We start from the raw sequence: 19,976 nt of genomic DNA, 5'->3' as shown, positions 1-19,976 counted from the left end.
TTCTGTAGTCCAGCATGGGGAGAACTGGGCAGAGCTGACAACACTGCTTGGCGCCTTGGATTTGTCAAACCCCAACTTGCAGTGCGGGGGTTACCCTAGGGGGTGCTGGCACACATTACAGGGGTCAGGGGGTGCACAGTACCTATGTATGGGCTCCTGCCCATCTCACTGACATCACTGGTTGCCAGGAGCAGAGCGGGGGATGCCAGCCAGCGCGTCCCACACAGCTCCTGGCAACCAGTGACGTCGGTAAGCTGGGCGGGACACCGGCCAAAGCGTCACAGGTTGCGTAGCAAGGTAAGTCAGGACTTTTTACCTGCATGCAGGACGACATTCTTTTTTCCTAATATTTTTTTTACGGTATTTTTCCACCACTATTTGTGCTTCTACACGTACGTACATCAGATGGCGTGCGTTTCCTGGAAGTAAACTGACCAAGCAAGCAGCTTATGAGCAGGCTGGAGGGGGAGATGTGATGTAAGAAGACGAATTGCTGAATAAGGGCAACAAATTGCTTAATCAGGACTACATGCAGCTGTGCAGAGTGGGGGTGTCTGTAAATCACAAGGCTGGCTCTACATTGTATAACAATAAGAGGTCTTGTATCTTTGGAAGCATGAAAGGAGATGAGATTTTCCCATGTTTATCGAAAATCAGCTGAGATTCAAGCCATGGATGGCCCTGCCAGCACCACCCTGTTTGACAAAAGTAGCTTTTTAAAATAACTTTAAAAGACTAATGGGACCTTAAAGGAGAACTATGAGGTGAGTGATTTCCACTCATCCTCATAGTTCTAGCCGACCTGTGACAATTAAACTGTCACGGTCGGCTCACTAGATCATGAAGTGAGTGAACACATAACGGCGCTCGCTCACTTCTCAATCCCGGCACGGCAGAGAGTCGTGACAGGGGAGGGTCTGGATTCCCCCCTCCCCGCTCCGATCCTCCAGCGCTGACAGGCAGAACAGACGGGGGAGGGGGCGGGTACAGCCTGCATCCGCCCAGCTGCGTGACTGACAGCTGGCTCTGCCTATCTAGAGGCAGAGCCAGCTGTACCCTCCCTTGTCCGTTCAGCCGGTCAGTGCTGGCGGATCGGAGCGGGGAGGGAGGAATCCAGCCGCTCCCCTGTCACAGCAGAGAGCCGTGACAGGATCGAGAGGTGAGCAAACGCCGGTATGTGTTCGCTCACCTCCCGATCTACTGAGCCGACCTGTGACAGTCTCATTGTCACAGGTCGGCTAGAACTATGAGGTGAGTGAAAAGCACTCACCTCCATAGTTCTCCTTTTAATAAGAATTATAGCAACGTACTTTGTCTGCTGCTTCCTCTTCTTCTTTAAAAGATTTCCTTTTCTCTTCGTTGAGCTGGTCATAGGATGGCTGCCACATATATTTAGTCTTCTGCAGAGGCGTCATTGGCTTTGTGGGGTCCTATGGAGCCACCCTTATGTGCTTGCTCCCGGGAGAAAGATTACAAGCTGGCCTTGTATGCTACCTGTGCATATCAACACAGAACTAGGTGGGGTATGCATGCACAGTAGTGCTTGTAGACCCAAGGGGAATCATGGACGTTCTGTGCTAATATTGCGTTCTCCCCAACCGGAGGAAGCAGCCCAGAGCACTGGTGGCTGCACTAGTAAACGCAGCTAATCGTAAGTTTGCAGTTAAATGTATTTGCCTGTTTCCTGCCTACCTAGGACTGATCATTCGAAAACGTGTGATGTTCTAGTATTAGTTACATACATGACAAAGGGTCCCCTGAGCACTGTGGGAGCACTGTGGGTTGACAGCCCATGTTAATCTAAATGCAAAGCCATTGAAGTGTTGCACCTTTCTATAGTTTACTGTCTCTTTTGGCATTGTTTCTTGTCCCCTTGCACAAATGTTGATTATCTGCTCTTTTATCTGGCCTTCATTACACATAGAGGGAGCCTCTGTTAAGTGGAGCTTGTTATCTTTAATTTACCAATGTGTCATCCATTCTCTGCCTTTTATTTGTCTTTATCCAGAATTCCCCTGAAAAAAATGGCAACAATTCGGCACACCATGGCTAACGCCACAAAGGATCTGAAGGACTGCATCGGATCAAACCAGAAATATTACCCTGGATTCCCTAAGAGCAAAGATCCCACCCCGGAGACTCTGCTGAACTATCTGGATGTGAGTATGAGGTCTCTTATAGGCTTGTATACAACCTTCAGCAGCCTTTGCCAGGTCTGAATCTGGCTTCCTCTTGTGTACTTTTGCATTTACTTGGAGGGAAAGATTTGTATATCTTTCAGCCTATTGTGACGTAGTTCAGTTTCTTAAACACAAAATACATAATGCTGAGAGTTTTTTTTTTTTTTTTTTCCTGGAATAGTGAATTCAAATAATTTCCTTTTTTTCTTTTGTTACCTCCTATTTACAGGAGTTTTCTGGGTTTTTCCATTTCTCATGCATTGCTCTGCGTAGTGAGGTTCAGCCATTCAGATGCATTGAATGGGGTTTCCTTAATGTATTTTCATGAAAGGGATTACTTTTAAATCGGAAATTCCTTTTGACCCAGAGGGGTTTTTGCATGCATGTTCTAATCCACATGTTAGGCCTGAAAAATGATATATTTCCTGTATGTACAGGCCCTGTGGAATAAAATGGTGGCAGATGGGGATGCACAGATACTGGTATCGGCGCCGATACAGAATATTTGGACGTGTACTTGTACTCGCCCAAATTCTCTGATAATTACCCCGATACCAGAACTTCCGGTCAGAGGGATATTCCCTCTGACCGGCAGAGCCATGAGGGAGCGTGGAGTCGGCTTCTCCGCTCTGTTGACTCCGCTCTGTTGCTAAAAATAGTTTACTCCTTAAAGGAGCATTAAACCCTCATGTGTTTTATCATACATCTAATGCTAGCAAGCAGTAGATCTATGCAAAAACATTAAAGGAAAAAATAAAGTTTACAAAATGGTTCACTTACCTGCGTCTCCGCCACGCGCTCCCGTCCGAAGATCTAAAGATTCTCGGGCGGGCGCATGCGCAGTAGAGATTTTCAGTTGGGAAAAGAGGAGAGACGCAGGGTAAGTCAATGCAGCAGCGTGCACCCACACAGACTCCGTGGGACAGGAAGAGACAGCTGGATCAAAGGCCACCACCAGCGCTGGAGGGACTCCGGAAAACTACTGGAAAGAAGATGATCGGATCAAGAGGCGTCATTCAAGATGGATCATTGCACATACCTGTTAAAAAAAAAAAGAAAGCTCATTGCATTTGGGTGGGGGGAGGGGGGGGATTTTGGCTTTAATGTCACTTTAACCCAATGCACATACACCATAATGTCCATTGAACACTGTGCACACATGTAAATGACCCATAAAGTATATGACCACTCTGTCACAGAAATCTCATTAAAATAATTAATATGTCAATGAAATTTCAAACGCCATGTTCATTATTTTTCAATATGCAGCTTTTGTTAGAATAGTGCCCGGTGATCCTGCCACGAAGGCCCTTTTTCCGATACTTTCTGTTATATGGCGACAACGTTTTGTCCCTGTCTTCCAGTTGTGCTCCTGCGTTGTCACAAAGACTTCTGATGGAGTCTTCATGCACCCATTTTACCACACAGTACACATGGTCCACTGTTGTCACCATGAGGAAACCATTCTGAGAAAGGAAGACATACATACATACATACATACATACATACATACATACATACATACATACATACATACATACATACAGGAAGTGGCTAATAGAGGCAGCAGAAGGTCAATGAGGCATGAAAGCTAAATAAAAGAAGACGGTTTTATAAAACAAGATCACTGTTTGCTGAAGCCTGTCCTAAAATAGGACCTATCCAAGGCCTCACCCAGATGCTTCCTAATTAAAGGGCAGGTCAGGTGATGTAGAGGACTTGGAAGTGTCAGGAGAGCTCTGCTGAACTATATAAATCAGCTGTAAGTACAAATGTTCCACAATGGTTTTGTGGGGTTTATTATGATGAGCCCTGGCTTGGATAATGACGGGAAGCTATGTGAATGTATAGCAAGGCTAGACAGTCATATTATTCAGGATTTGTTCTGCAGACCCGTATAAATAAAGTTAGCTGCATCTGGTGTTTAACCCAACCAAAGCCTATTCCTGAATATAGTAAAAAATAAAACCCGCAGTGGTGATTAAATACCACCAAAAGAAAGCTCTATCTGTCCCCAAAAAATGGTATAAAATTCATTTCAGTACAGCGTTGCGTGACGGAATAAATGTCAGTCAAAGTACCGCAGCGCTGAACACTGAAAAATGGCCTGGCCAGGTAGGGGATCTAAACACCTGGTCTTCAAGCAGTTAAAGACTGTCTGTCCTGGGTGAGATAAAGATCTAGGTCACCCCCGATGTACTACAGTATACACATGCTAAATATAGAAGTCACCGCTCTGTAGTCTATCACCCTCTGGCGGTGTCGTGTCTCCACATCTCAGTGTGGTCATAGTGTAAACACTATTAAAAAAACAAGTATCCTGCGGCATAGGGGGAGAGCGGCTATGGTATGACCCTCAGTGTCCCTACATCCAATACACAGTGTATTGGACGTGATGACTCGAGGATCCTAAAACTGCGGCAGCCTTAGTGGGGAGAGGCTGGAAGGAGAAGTCTAAAAGCAAGCCGGCTACAAGGATCAGGTGGGTATAACTTTTTTTTTTTTTAACCCTTGCAGTGTGGGGGTAAAGTGTATTTCCACATTTGCAGCCGAATTGGAATAACACCTACTTTATATTTGTTACATGTTTCTTATTCACATAGTTCTGGGCAGGTTAATGCTCATATAGTTATCCCTGTCTGTATTGTGCTGGCAGATCTCATGATCAGTTGTAAACTCGACACTTGTCTGTCCTAAACAAAGGTTAAATCTCTAAAAGCATTGAATGTTAATGAGGGGGAGCGCAGTCTGTCCCTAGGCTTTCTATGGTGACAGTCAGTTCCCTGTTACTGGGAAATGGAGAGAGAAGCTGCAAAGGCCTGCTACATAGACTCATCTAAATGGTAGGAAGTATAAAAAATATATATATTTTTACGTATGCTGTTTGATTGGGAACACATTACAAACATATATATAGTGAGGATTTTCTCAAATGTAACCTTACTTTAACCTAATACCACTATAGAACCTTCTAATTTGCTCTATAGTGACTTCAGCCCTACACCCATGCTTCTAATCTACTGTTCTGCAATATGTTTATCTAGTATGTCTCTTTCCTTTAGAGTCTTGTCATCCCTATATTGTTTTATTACTAAGCTGTTACATGATCAGTGAAATGGTTTATCTATTTGCATTGCACCTTGGAGTTAAAGAATCTTGGCATGTGACAGTAATAATCGGTCATGCGGAAAATAAGACTTATTTATAGCAAGCAGTTAGACCAGATGTATGTTGTACTGAAGGATAGAATATAAATGATTAACATTGATCCGGTTTTCTTCTTAATGAAACAGAAGTCTCTTAATTGTTTTTGATTTACAACTTGTGCATGTTTTACATTCATCTAAATCAAATGATTTGTTTAGTTTTCTCTTCTCTGCTACTAGAGGAATGTTATCTAACCTTGGCTGAACTTTGTGCTCCGACAGGCCCAGTATTATGGTGAAATTGGGATCGGTACCCCTCCACAGAACTTCTTGGTGGTATTTGACACCGGCTCTTCCAATCTCTGGGTGCCCTCCGTCCACTGCTCCTTTTTTGATATCGCCTGTTGTAAGTAACGTCACAGTGGCTTTGTTTTATACATCTGATAGGTTTGATTTAATAAATCAATATGCAACACTTCCATTTAAATCTCCTCAAGGCAACCAATATAGGATGCATGTAACGCCAGCACCATGATGACGAAGCCTCCTTGAGTGCCCGCTTCGTGGAGCTGAAGCTGCAGCGGCCAGGAGGAGAGAGAGAGCTAGTGCCGGCTCTGGATGGGACACCACCATAGTTCGCTTCAGTTCTCTCTTCTCCTTCTCGCCCGCCCTGTAGCTGCAGCAGCCGAGAAAGAAGAGAGAACAGAAGCGAGCGAGCAATTGCCGCGGCGGTAGTGTCCTATCCCTGGTCACGCCGGAGGTGCACCCCCTCGCTGTCATTCCACTCGCCAATTGCGAGGGGGCGAGTGGAAATTTTGAGGCCTGGGCTAGATGATGTTTGATATCATTCAACCTGAAAGATAGCCAGTGGCCATAGGCTAAGCTAAAACTTTGTAAACGGAACAGGGAGGGAAGATGGGGAGAAAAATGTGATGCTGCAGTGAAACCTGGATAGATCCAACATGCATCAGAAGCTGATCTGATGAGATTGAAGTTCAGTGTTGAGTAGGGATGCACTGATACCAGTTCTTCAGTATCGAGTACCGGTATTTTTTTTTCCTCTGGTACTCGCCGATACTGGAAGCCCCATTGAGGAAGCTGGCCGGCGTGTAATGACGTGCCGCCCAACTTCCTGATTAGCTGGGAAGCCGACTCTGTGCTCCCTTGTCACCAGGTGACGAGGAAGCATTGAGCTGGCTTCCTGGCCAATCGGGAACCCCAGTGGCGGATAATCACTTGCTGCCCAGCTTCCTGATACCGGAAGTTCCGGTATCGGAATAAACATCGGGAGTATGTGGGCGAGTAGGAGTACTTACCCAAATACTCTCTATTGGCACCGATACAGTATCTGTATTGGAGCATCCCTAATTGACATTCTTTAATGAGATTTCTGTGATGGACTTCACATATACTTTTTTGGGTCATTTACATGCGTGCACTGTGTTTAACGCACATTATGTTGCACGTCCATTGGGTTAAAGCAGACTATTTGAACGCACCAAAAAATTTAATGACTCAGCTTCCCAGTTAGCAGAGAAGCCGTCTCCATGCTCCCTCATCACCAAGTGACGAGGGAGCATGGAGCCAGCTTCCCGGCCAATCAGGAAGTCAGGGGCCGAGTTATTACCCACTCCCCGGCTTCCTGATTGGCTGGGAAGCCAGCTCCATGCTCCCTGGTGATGAGGGATCATGGCGCTGGCTTCCCGGCTAATCGGGAAGCCGGGCAGCATGCAATGACTCGCTGTCCAGCTTCCTGATCCTGGAAGTTCCGGTATCGGGCTAGGCATCGGGAGCATTTGGGTGAGTACGAGGACTTGCCCAAATACTTGGTATTGGCACCGATATTAGTATCTGTGCATCCCTAGTGTTGAGTATTGAAAAATCCTTTCATCTCTTGGTTGTCTGGTAACTCAGGCCAGGAGTGGAGGAGGACCTGGAGGAGCTTGCTTGGCTGGGGGATTACACTACTGTTTGTTTAATTTTATTGATATTTTAACAAGCTACCAAAAGCCCAATTGCAAACTCATTCCTTTTTTAGCTCTTTATAATCCTGCACCTCCCTCCATGTGATGATTTGTGACATTGTGAAAAGGCCTTAAATCCTTTTTTCTCTCAGTGACTATGCTGCTTCCAGCCCTTACTTTCCAGTGTTCAGTGCTGGCATGTCTGGGTAACAGCCACATCCCCTCATCAAAAGTGTCTGCATATAGACTTGTATTGAATTGTTTCTGACCAGGGCTGATTAGTGAGAGCAGTAGGTGTAACTCCAAAGCCTATTGAACCGCATGGTTGAGATATAGACAAGTGCTGTAATAGAAAAGTGGAGGTAAGAATATAGAAGTTTGTACAATGTCTGTATGATTGAATATCTTTTTTTTCTGGCTTCAAAATGGGCTTGAAAGACTCATTGTTATGAATGATGGGCACAGAGAACAAGCCTAAGCAAGACAAGTGCTTTGTCTTTGTAGTATCGGCTGCCCTCCCCAAATACCTGGTGTTCTTGTCAGATCTAATTTTCACAACCCAACCTCCTAGTAAACACTAGCTGGGTTTACCTGTGTGTTTCAGATATATGCTTTGGAGACTTTTATTTTTCTCTTGTAAACTCAAACTATACATTTTTATAAACTCTTTGCCTTTTAAACTGTTCTGTACTGGCACGTAAATGTGTTATTCATACAAAGTTTATTGTAGTCTTCTTCAGGTGCCTGCATGCAGTTCCAGCTTTCTTCTAAAGTGAACTCCAAAATCCAGGGGGGTTTTAAGATGCTGATTTGGGCTTAATCTTGAAGATCCACATCTGTCCTCCCAACCTTCCTATTGGGCCCAGAAGTGATATAGGTGGTCTCAATAATTATCAGGAAGGTGTGGTTGGGCTTGAGGTTAGGTTTATTGTCACGTTAGTGATCCTGTCGCTGATAACTCACTAGTGGCAGGGCCTCTTTGAGGGACACATGCAGGCAGAGAAACGCTCATCTGCTTGCATGAGTCTCTCCCTTGCTGGATGGTTGTGCAAGGCGTCGCTCTCTCCTTCGTGAATTACATTTTGAAATGGGGGCGTGACTAATAGAAAGCAGACAAGTGTTCTCCCGTCATTATCTAGTGATGCTATAATTAGCAAATTCTCACTTGTGACATTGCCATACACGACTCAATTTTTTGTCATTCAGCACATGGGCTGTACAAGAGAGTCAGTTTTATTCCCCATTGAAGCTAACCACTGACTTATCCAGTCACTGTTCAGCTGATCATTTCCCACAGGCCTAAGCCACCCACAGCTCAAATTTTGGCTGATTTTAGCAGGAATTGGCTGAAATTTAAGGTGTCTACGGGAAGCCTTAGGTTCCTACGTGAAATGGAAAATGATATATTAGAGCAACCCCCCCCCTATTCAAAATCATATATTAGAGCAACCACCCCGCTGGTTTCATGGCTCACAGGGGCCTTTAATAGATGGCTGGAACTGGGTGGAGGCACCTGGAGGTATCGGATATTTCACCAGGGTAACCGTTTTATATATTTGGTAGCAGTACAACTTTTGCATTAGACTCCAGTAGAAGTCACAGAAATGCGTATATAGTCAGATGGTCCTTCTATATTGGCCTTAATTTTCATAAACTTACCTAAACTTTCCTATCCCTTAAAAGGCCCTCTGCCAAAGACTGGAATTCTACCTGGACCACACATTGACCTTTCATAAAGCAGGACTCTGGGGTTTTGTTGATGGGCTTTTGTTCACTTCAAATCAGTTTTGCATCCCTACACATGTCTTTGGGGATGCAAAACCAGCTAGAAGCGGGTCAACCGCAGGTCAAATTATCTCATAAGCGGCTCAACCATATTTCATTGACACAAGTCTAATTTAATCGACACACGCTTTTTGGTAACAAAAAGCAGAAATAAGGGTCCTTTCCCCAGCAAACCAATCGGATACTTGCCTTTGAAGTAGAAACAAAAAGTAATCTGAATGTGGTTGTGGACAGGTTGACAGGATTAATGAAGAACGTCAGACATTTGTGCAGCATTATCCTGATTTTTGATTCTTTCACAAAGTTATTAATGCTTTTACACTATTTTATGTTATCACTTGGATGTTTTTTTTCCTTTTTAAAACATTTGCCAACCGTTTTTTTTCTTTACCAGGGTTACACCACAAGTATGACTCTTCCAAATCCTCCAGCTATGTGAAGAACGGTACAGACTTCTCCATCCAGTACGGCAGTGGGAGCTTGTCGGGTTTTCTCAGCGAGGACATTGTGACGGTCAGCTTCTTTTGAGAATGTCTTATGTGATTTGTCTTATTCATTTTACAACATGGCATTGTACACTAGGTCAGAGCAGTCTACCAAATCACTAGGAAATGTTCCCTAGTGAATTGATAGTCTGTGTTTCTTTGTACAGTGTATACTGACTTGCATTATGTTGACACTACTGGCGGTGTTTCCTTGTATGCTTTGACCTTGCAACATATTCACAGTATTGCTCTAGCAGCTTAACATTCTATTTTCTTTTTCTACTCCAGATTGGAGACATGGCTGTGAAGGGTCAGCTTTTTGCAGAGGCTGTAAAACAACCTGGCATTACATTTGTCGCAGCAAAGTTTGATGGCATTTTGGGAATGGGATACCCAAGAATATCTGTAGATGGGGCACCTACTGTTTTTGATGACATCATGAGCCAAAAGCTTGTAGATAACAATGTGTTTTCTTTCTATCTGAACAGGTAAGGATCCATCCATTAGGAAAACTGTTTGTCTATTTCAATAGCTGAACAAAGTGACTTCAGTGCTAGCAGTTAAAGCAGCTGAACAGTAAAGATCTGCGAGCAGGCATGCTCTTTATTGCAGAAAAGACATGCTTTGTCTCCTTTGCAATAAACAAGTTTACCTTACTGTTCACAATGTTCTTCTTTTAGAATGGTCACTGAGCTGCTCATGCACTTTCCGAGAATGTTGGTATCGGAATGGATTGTGCGCAGGAGTTAAGTCATCCTGGGCCGGCCAGCCAAGATAGCTGAAGACCCAACACCCAAAAGAAGCTGGGAAAAAGATGCTGGTGAAAAAACTCTCTAACAAGCCCCTATGTCAAAGCATTTGGAGGTGACGGCTTCCCTTTATGGAGACATCAGCGGGTCTATTAGACCTCTGATGTCTTTGCTGCTCTACAATACAGATCATCAAGCACAGGAATATGCTTGATAGTCTGTATACCTGGCACGTCAGCCGGCTTCTGACAGGAATGTCCCCTGGTCTGCTCCCGCTCTCCATCCTGACAGACCAGACAGGGGACTTGCAAACCACGGTGGGGGGCAGTTTTCAGCACAACAGCAGATGAGTATGTGATCTAGGTGGATGTACAGCCATCACTTATAGTTGTAGCAGCCTGTCCTCTCTGATGTCATTTGTTGCAAGGAAGCCAGCGGTCCTAGCAACTGATGACTAAGGCAGAGGGAGGGCCTGCACTGGGTTATAGCTGCTAGTGGAAACACCGGCCTAAGAAAATACACTGGCCTATATCAGCCAGCCATAACTAAGCGCAGGTCAGCGAGCATTGCAGTCTGCCATTTAGTGACAGCAATGTCAGCGTTGGTAACCCTGGTGTTCTTCATCTTCAGGTTTGTATTTTATTGCTTTGGAAGTGTAAAATCGTCCATTGTTTTTGGTAAAGCCTAATTATGGTCAAAATGGTTTTGGTTTGATGGCAAGAGTTGACATTTCTGTCCAGGTATTTACTTCTATCCGTGACCCCCATTGGGGAGATTGCCACTCACTTCCTGTCCTTATGACACCCCATACAAGAAATAGGGGATGCATTCATTCCTGGGGCAGGAAGGCATGGACTGCAATAAAACCACTGTCAGAACGTATAACCCTTCCTCATGTCCCCATTGGGCAGATTTTTACATCACTTTCAGTCCTGACAGGGAGCAAGGGGAAACCTCCGCAAGAGGGACACAGTCGGCTCTAGCCCCTTCTCTGCTCTAGCTATAACAAAATACCATATATACTCGAGTATAAGCCGAGTGTTTCAGCCCATTTTTTTTGCTGAAAAGTCCCCCCCTCGGCTTATATTCGAGTCAATACTTTTTCCCAGTTTTTTGTGGTAAAATTAGGTTCCTCGGCTTATATTCGGGACGGCTTATACTCGAGTCAGCGTCTCGCGCTGGTCAGGTTTCTTCTTACTTACCTCGCCGCCCACCGGAGCAGCAGTGACGCGGCGAGGGAAGTAAGAAGAAACCTGACCAGCGCGAGACGCTGACTCGAGTATAAGCCGAGTGTTTCAGCCCATTTTTTTTGCTGAAAAGTCCCCCCCTCGGCTTATCCTCGAGTCAGCGTCTCGCGCTGGTCAGGTTTCTTCTTACTTACCTCGCCGCCCACCGGAGCAGCAGTGACGCGGCGAGGGAAGTAAGAAGAAACCTGACCAGCGCGAGACGCTGACTCGAGTATAAGCCGAGTGTTTCAGCCCATTTTTTTTGCTGAAAAGTCCCCCCCTCGGCTTATCCTCGAGTCAGCGTCTCGCGCTGGTCAGGTTTCTTCTTACTTACCTCGCCGCCCACCGGAGCAGCAGTGACGCGGCGAGGGAAGTAAGAAGAAACCTGACCAGCGCGAGACGCTGACTCGAGTATAAGCCGAGTGTTTCAGCCCATTTTTTTTGCTGAAAAGTCCCCCCCTCGGCTTATCCTCGAGTCAGCGTCTCGCGCTGGTCAGGTTTCTTCTTACTTACCTCGCCGCCCACCGGAGCAGCAGTGACGCGGCGAGGGAAGTAAGAAGAAACCTGACCAGCGCGAGACGCTGACTCGAGTATAAGCCGAGTGTTTCAGCCCATTTTTTTTGCTGAAAAGTCCCCCCCTCGGCTTATCCTCGAGTCAGCGTCTCGCGCTGGTCAGGTTTCTTCTTACTTACCTCGCCGCCCACCGGAGCAGCAGTGACGCGGCGAGGGAAGTAAGAAGAAACCTGACCAGCGCGAGACGCTGACTCGAGGATAAGCCGAGGGGGGGACTTTTCAGCAAAAAAAATGGGCTGAAAAACTCGGCTTATACTCGAGTATATACGGTAAATGATTTTACAGTAATTGCCTCGGTTTGGTTCACGTTTTGTTGTTGTTGAGATTGTGACTTGGTGTCGTCACCTCAATTAGACCTCTTTCACAGTAGCAACTACATGGTTTTGGAGAACCTGTTCATGTTCCCACCAATGTGACTACTATATTTAGAATAAGTTTGCGCACCTCTTTCTTATTCTTTATCTCTTGCACACAGTGCAGCTGTAGCTTGCGTCTTTAGTTTCCACACAAATATTTATTACAAGTGTTTACGTAGCGCTGACCATTTACACATCGCTAAATAATCTCAAAGTTTAAATATGGGATTTTCTACTTCCTTAGAAGCCCAGGCTGTTTGTGTTTTACAGTCCACCAGGTACTTTAAATCCATGTGAGCAAAGCAGGCTAGTCTTTGCCCTTACTGATATTCTCTTATGGACGTTAAAGTGATATTACAGTCAAAAGGTTTTTAAGCTATTTTAAATGCTGATGAACTTACAATGAATGCAGCTACTTGATCTTTTAACATTGTAGAAACAGCTGGCCCCCTGGCCCTGGCCCTGATATCCTGCTTAGGGTGGCTGCTATGGAGCCACCCTTGTGTGGCTCTACATCACTTCCTGTTCATTCATGATTGTGGACATAGTAACTCATACTATACCCATAGTTTATAAATGGACAGAAGTACTCGGTATAGAGGCTTCCTGTTCATTCATAACAAGGGCAGCTCCTGTGTCCACTCTCTGTATTTGAATAGGGAAATATCAAGGGTCTGTTTTAGATCCCTTATATTTCCTCAGGGCCCCGAACAGTAAAGTAAAAAAAAAAAATAATTTATAAAAAAACAAGTTTAAAAAGGTTAGAAAATAAAATAGTTTTCGGTTTCGGTCTGCAAATTCCATTCCGGTGCACCTCCTAATAAATTCCTTTCCTAAATCTGCCATAACCTTTTGTGGGTTGTCTAAAGTGCATGACAGACATGACCGCGTGCCTCGGCTGAGGGTTGTCTTTGCTGTAATGGGTGGAGATGGAGCAGAATTCCCATCAATTCATCTCATATTGGAATAGTGACAATTGAGAAGACTTTCTAAGCCGCCTGATCCCATTGGGGTCAGAGGTACTTGTAGACTTGAGAATGCCCAATGTTCTTGGCAGGATTGGGCAACTTTTCTCATTCTTGGGCAGTGCAGGAACCAGTCTGTTTCAAGACTGCTATCTCAATCGTATGAAGGCTCAGACTTTTATACCTCCTCCATTACTGTGGATGTGAATGAGCAGACTAATGTAAATCTTGGAAAATCTCTAAGATTTGATGCTTAGGGTCAGATGTCGTGTTCTTGGTATGCAGCTAGGAAATCTTTTAGGTGTAACAACAGATCTATTCTACAAAACACAAGAACTCTGGTAATGATTTCTAATATTTCCCCATGTCCTTCTTTAGAAACCCAGATTCCCAGCCAGGTGGAGAACTGCTACTTGGAGGCACTGACCCTAAATATTACACCGGAGAATTCAATTACCTGAACGTGACTCGTAAGGCATACTGGCAGATTCGTATGGACCAGTAAGTAAATGCCATATTTGATCTAAGTTGACTTCTTGCTGGTGGGCTCTGTGCCAGTAGATTTGCGGGAACCTGTTAATGAGAGAAATGATTGTGGTCAAGCTTAGATTTATGCCAAGGAGTCCAGGTTTGACCTGTAGTTCATAATAATAATAAACAACATGCTTCACTCTATGGATAACAAAAGTGTGGTAATATAAGGAACTTTTATTTTCATTTGTGGAAATATGAAGAACACACATTCATTAATAACCAATATAAGGCAATGGCGTCTAGCAAAGACCTACACACACCCTAATCCAGGAAATGGTTGCTTGATTAAATCTATGTTGCAGTTGCTTTATTGTATGACAGGTGTCTGTAAGCTGTATCAAAAAGGCAGAAGAGAGCAAGGGACTAATCACCAGCATTGCCTGTGGTCTCCCTGCAGATGATCTTTCCCTATTACTGACGTACCATGCCTTGTTCTACATTGCTGTGCGTGGAGGCAGCCAACTTGGTAGAGGCAGCCATCTTGGTAGAGGCAGTGTTGGCTTTCATATGTCAGAGCCTGCAGTAAGAAGAACAGGGAGCAGTACAGTACTGACTTTACCAAGTAAAATCAAATTCAACTTGCAAGCAAGTGCATCAGTCCTTTAATTCTTACACTGCAGCTATGAGGCAGAATGCACAAGAGCGTCTAGCACACTCACATTCCAGGAAATCTACCGATGCATTTTCAGGAGGAGTGCCGTACAAAAGGTATCTTTCAGTGTACTGCTTTGGCGCAATTAATATTAATAAATGTTCGTTAAATCTTCACTTTTTGCGTTTGGCCTCATCCACACGGGGCGTGCACACCCGTAAACAGTCGATCCCAGGAGGGACAGATGCTGCGTATGATTGCGCGCAGCAGCCTGTTCATCCCTATAGGAGGACACGGCTGTACGCTGTCATCCATGTGGATATGGGTGTCTGCAATTGGATGCAGGCAGTAGGGATCCGGTCTGTGTCCAAGTGTGGACACCCAGACCGGCACAGGTGTGCAGTTCGGGTGTCCATATGACCCCGTACAGCCGCGTCCTCCCATAAGGAAGGATAGGCTGCTGCGCGCAATCGCACGCAGCACCTGTCCCTCCTGGGATCGGCTATTTATGGGTGTGCAATGTGAATAAAGCCTTCAGGTCCACTTTGGGGTTAGTATTTCTCATTGTATAAATACATAGTGAGCTTCTATCACTGCTAGCTGTTGTTTTGGCTGTACTTGACCCTAAATAGCACAGCGTCTGAGAGAGAGCGAATCCATGCACATAAAAGATTTCATAGCATTTCTAATTACTTGCCTGAAATTGGATTTTGGTCACGGAACATATATTTCTCCCTTTGCATACCGAGATTTGTGCTAGTAAATATGTTGAAGGCTGCAAACATCGAGCAGCAGTTTTCAAAGTATTCATGGCTCTGTGATCCTAAAATTTTTTTTTTTTTTATTCTTCTGAATGTATTTACTGACTGTAGGATCTGCTTGCCTTTTATGTTTTCCACTCAGAACCAACAATGTGCTCCAATTTTCACTCTTAAAGGACACCTGTTATAAAACACATACACCAGTTGCCATTACTAACCTCATTGAGAAAATGTTAGTCATCTGGCTCTGTCCTGTCAGGGGTCTATGACTCCTGATGCTATAACATTCCCATCATAACTAGTTCCATATAAAAGCTGGTCTATAGAGAATATGTCACTCTTGTAACTGGAGATCACTACAATGAGACTCATCCCTGGTGTCTAAAGGGAATGGGGAGCCAGTAGGCCATTCCACCCATTGGCTGTCCAGTGCTGGCATAATTGTTTTGGGGAATTGCCTTTTTATGTGGCAGAATTATGACAGGTACAGTTAAGTTGTAACGCAGTTGGATCATGTCTAACAATTGTTTCTCTTTCCCTCTATAGTGTAGGGGTCGGAGGTCAGCTGACTCTGTGCAAAGGTGGTTGTGAGGCTATTGTGGATACCGGCACCTCCCTGATCACTGGCCCGGCAGAAGAAATTGCTGCGCTGCAGAAAGCTATTGGAGCCATGCCCCTGATTCATGGAGAGGTGAGTGCTCCATCTGACAATGGGGTATGCACGTTCTACTGTGTCGCATTGTTAGTGTAGAGCATAATGCACCAATGTTCACTTGGGACTGCATTTCCCAGAAACATATAAACCAGGACAGTGCAGCACTCGGAACACCTTCATCATTTCCTTCATCTTTCTTCTATTTTATAGTCGTTCAAAAATAAATATGAATTTTGTTGAAGCGAGATATGAAATACTGCATATTAATATAATGTAAGTCTTGTCTCTGGCTCTAGTTCTCACGGCAGTGACCCATCCCTTATCAGCCGACTCGGTCCGAGGTTTAAATCGGATAAATGCCCCAAAGCAGTCTTTCTCTGTTCTGCTGCCTGGCTACTTATCCCATGATGCTTCAGGAATCCTTTGTGATGTATTAAAGGTTTACTAGTGTAAAAAACAAGGGCAACCTACCAGCACAGCACATTTTTGTATGAACTTCTGCAACACACAAAATAAAATTGACCAAAAATCATAATTATTTCCCTTTTTAAAAAAGATGTCGCTTCTCATTGCCAGAACATGCCTATTGATAAGTGGCTTGCCGTAAATGCCAATCCACATTTTAGTAATCTGGGCTAATGAAGCAGTGCGGGAATAGATTGGCTTTGGGAATTGTATTAATCTAGTAACGTTGTGCACATGTCACATGATGATCCAGTTGCCAGGTCCTTCTCTCTGTATACTGCCTGCTGGGGTCCATCTTTCGAGTGTCCATGTCACTGCCTGTGTGACATGGACAATTTCCATTGGCTGTCCATAGGATCCAGAAGACTGACATTGGCCCGAGGGGAGTCAAGGGGACTGGCCAGTGACGCAGTTACTGTGTGGTTCTGGGTTAGCAGTCCCCACCAGCAGAAACTGCATTGGCGAGGGGCCTGGATGGGGCACTCGGATAAGCATAGGTTAGAGGGGAATGGTAGGGACATGGTATTTTAAGTGGTTGAACTGTTAATATAGCTACAGTTATAAAATTGTCCGTTGTCGCAGCCTGGATAGGAAGGGTCTGGGTTTAATCCCCATAAAGAATTTTATGACTTCATAAGAAGGGAGTATTAATATAACTGTTATGTGCTTCTCCGCAGTATATGGTGATCTGTGATAAAATACCCTCACTGCCTGTTGTAACCTTCAATTTTGGAGGAAAGGACTACAGCCTGACCGGAGAACAATATATTCTGAAGGTGAGTATTTCCTGCGTTGGATGAAATATGAAGACCGGTATTGTTTATATGGCCTTTGCATGTATTGTAATGTATTCTGCCCAAAACCCTCCCGATGGTAATCCTGTGTTCTCTCTCTCTCTCTCAGGTGACTCAGTTTGGTCGTACTATGTGCATCAGTGGTTTCATGGGCCTCGACATCCCTCCTCCCGCTGGACCACTCTGGATCATTGGAGATGTTTTCATTGGCCAGTATTACACCGTATTTGACAGAGAAAATGACCGTGTTGGATTTGCCCAATCCAAATAATTCCGGCAATATGTAAACGGAATGTTCCTGTACCTGCACAGTCTGTCAGTACAGAGCATGTTGCTGTGTTGTCAGTTCCACACCTACCCATGAGACAACTGGATTAGTCTTCCACTCCTTCAGCACAATGTGTGACTAGCACACAGGGGGTTCTGTCAGTGGCAGCAAATTCACTAGAGCCATCTTCCGTTACATCCTATATTGACAGGGCCTCTAATACTGGTTTCCATTAAAGTAAACCTGTCGTGAGAAAAATGCAGTGGCTGGTGTTGCTCACCGCCTTCTGGAAATGCAATTGCCTGGCTGTTCCACTGACCCACTGGATTAAAGTGACATTAAAGGCAAAAATGTTTTTGCCTCAACACGTTAATGAAGCACTTACCTTAAATGGTGTCTCTTAATCCGATCTTTTTTACTGTAGTTTTCAGCCTTCTCTGCAGCGCTGCGGCAAGTGTCCGATCCAGCGCTGACTCCTCTGTGATTGCTGGCACTTCCTGTCCCACGGTGTCTGCATGCGTCCATATACTTATACCTTGTGTCTCTCCTCTCGTCCCGGACAAAAATGTGAACTGCGCATGCGGCCGCCCCAAGATCCTTTGCGGCCGCCCGTGCAGTTTCACATTTTCAGACGGGAGAGCGCGGGGAAGATACAGGTAAGTTTAAACCGCTGTTAAAGCGAGTTTTTTTTTTATTTTTACTTTTTGCATTTATCTACTGCTTGCTAGCAGTAGATATGTGCAAAAAAGCTGAGGGTTTAGAAACCCTTTAAGTGCAGCCACTGACCCAGAGCAAGTACACAGATAAAAATGGAACAAAATAGTCAAGTTATTTTTTACTTTTTTTTTTTTTGGTTAGTGACTTGAAGTAGGAGGATCACATGAGAGCCAGGCAAATATAATGTTCAAGAGGTCAGCAGAGGCAGCTCTCATGTCTCGTGACCATTTTCCTTTACCTGTCAGCCTATGTAATTTTTGGGGGGAAATTATGACTGCTGGGGCACATGTTGCTTTTTTTAAAGGGGTAGTCCACCCAATAGTAATATTTGGGTGTTGCTGATGCAAAATTATTCACTAGCCTCTTACGTTTCTCTGGGATTACAGCAGTGAGATCTTTGCTACAGATTCCCAGTTCTGCCCACCCAGTGTGGCTATTATGAAAACATGCTCCTCATTTTAAGTTTTCATTTATTTATGAGTTAAAGTTCCCCTGGCTCAAGCATAGTGGCTGCAGCTAGTGAGCGGAACTGGGAGCTACTCGATAGGTGGTTGCTTTCTGTGGTTTTGAATCCAAAACATTTTTACTTTGCTCCTAAAAACCTTTCCAGCTTTATTTCATGATCACACCTAAAGTGACACTAAACTCATGAGTTGCCTCTTTAAAATACATTCAAGTACCCCAACTAATTAAAAAAAAAAAAATGTACCTTATTTGTGCATCACACTAAAATGATCTCTGAATTGGTACTGACACTGTCCTTACTTCTGGAGGGTGGCTACCAGTACTTTTGTTCCCTGTGTGTGTTGTAAAGTAGTCACCACTCCAAACTCGCTGCCGTGATGGACTACAATCGCAATACAAATGAGTAAACGAAACATGAGATTGTAGTACATCACAGGAGTGAGTTTGGAGTGGTGACTACATTACAACACACACGGGGACCATGGGGAACAAAAGTATCCACCCTCCAGAAGGAAGGACAGTGTCAGCACCAATTCAGAGACTTGAAAATCTACAGCCGAGTGATACACAAATAAGATACATTTTTGTTAATAGTTAAGGCACTTGAATGGATTTTTAAGATTTAACTCCTTTTTTGGGCTGTTTTTTTCTCGCTTAAAAAATGAAGTTAAAAGCTGTATATGGAGAATTATTTTTATATTTGGATTGAAATAAAAATCTTTTTTTTTTTTTTTTTTTTAATTGTTACAGCCAGATTGATGCATTGTGACATTGCTTTGGTTCTGCACTGGTTTAATTTTAGATTAATGGAATAAACTATATTGTTAAAAATGATCAGTCAAGTAAATGTTCAATACTTGATTCACACTGTAACTCGTCTCATTGTAAAACTTGAAGATTAAAATTTCTTTGGAAAATGTGTGTTACTGACTGTATATTTGTCACTTTGTACAATATAGTTAAGTAGATGTGCCATGTTTGAGAACCATGTGGATTTCTGCATGCATGGCTACCCAATTGCGATATGAAGTTACAGTAATAGATGAACCTGATCTGCTTAACCTCTTGCCGTCCGCCCGTAGTAGAAAAACGGACGGACGGCACTGCTGCATCTGCGGGTTGCCGTCTCCAGACGGCAATTTTTTTCTGCTCGCGCGCGCCCCCTAGCGGGCACGCACGGGCAGAAAAGACCCGACAATGCACACACCCGGTACCGGGTGTCACACATATGGGCGATCAGCGGGTCCATAGCCCGCCGTTCGCCTATATGTGCTCGTTCGCGGCACCCAGCCCCCC

General features: G+C 44.4%; 1 protein-coding gene across 1 annotated transcript in view; it reads left to right on the top strand.

Moving 5' to 3' along the window:
• The window catches only part of LOC108790987 (cathepsin D-like), a 26,648-nt gene extending 9,137 nt beyond the window's left edge, over positions 1–17,511 (top strand). The window contains exons 2-9 of the mRNA XM_018561346.1: positions 2,009–2,159; positions 5,609–5,732; positions 9,470–9,588; positions 9,849–10,048; positions 13,808–13,930; positions 15,863–16,007; positions 17,114–17,212; positions 17,340–17,511. Coding sequence (XP_018416848.1) covers positions 2,009–2,159; positions 5,609–5,732; positions 9,470–9,588; positions 9,849–10,048; positions 13,808–13,930; positions 15,863–16,007; positions 17,114–17,212; positions 17,340–17,501 — 1,123 coding nt within the window. The 3' untranslated portion in view covers positions 17,502–17,511. The remainder of the gene's footprint in view (positions 1–2,008; positions 2,160–5,608; positions 5,733–9,469; positions 9,589–9,848; positions 10,049–13,807; positions 13,931–15,862; positions 16,008–17,113; positions 17,213–17,339) is intronic.
• Positions 17,512–19,976: the final 2,465 nt, after the last annotated feature.

This window comes from Nanorana parkeri, unplaced genomic scaffold (genome assembly GCF_000935625.1).
Source record: "Nanorana parkeri isolate BGI_ZX_2015 unplaced genomic scaffold, ASM93562v1 scaffold518, whole genome shotgun sequence".
Classification (NCBI taxonomy): domain Eukaryota; kingdom Metazoa; phylum Chordata; class Amphibia; order Anura; family Dicroglossidae; genus Nanorana; species Nanorana parkeri.
This window is presented reverse-complemented; position numbering and strand designations above follow the sequence as displayed.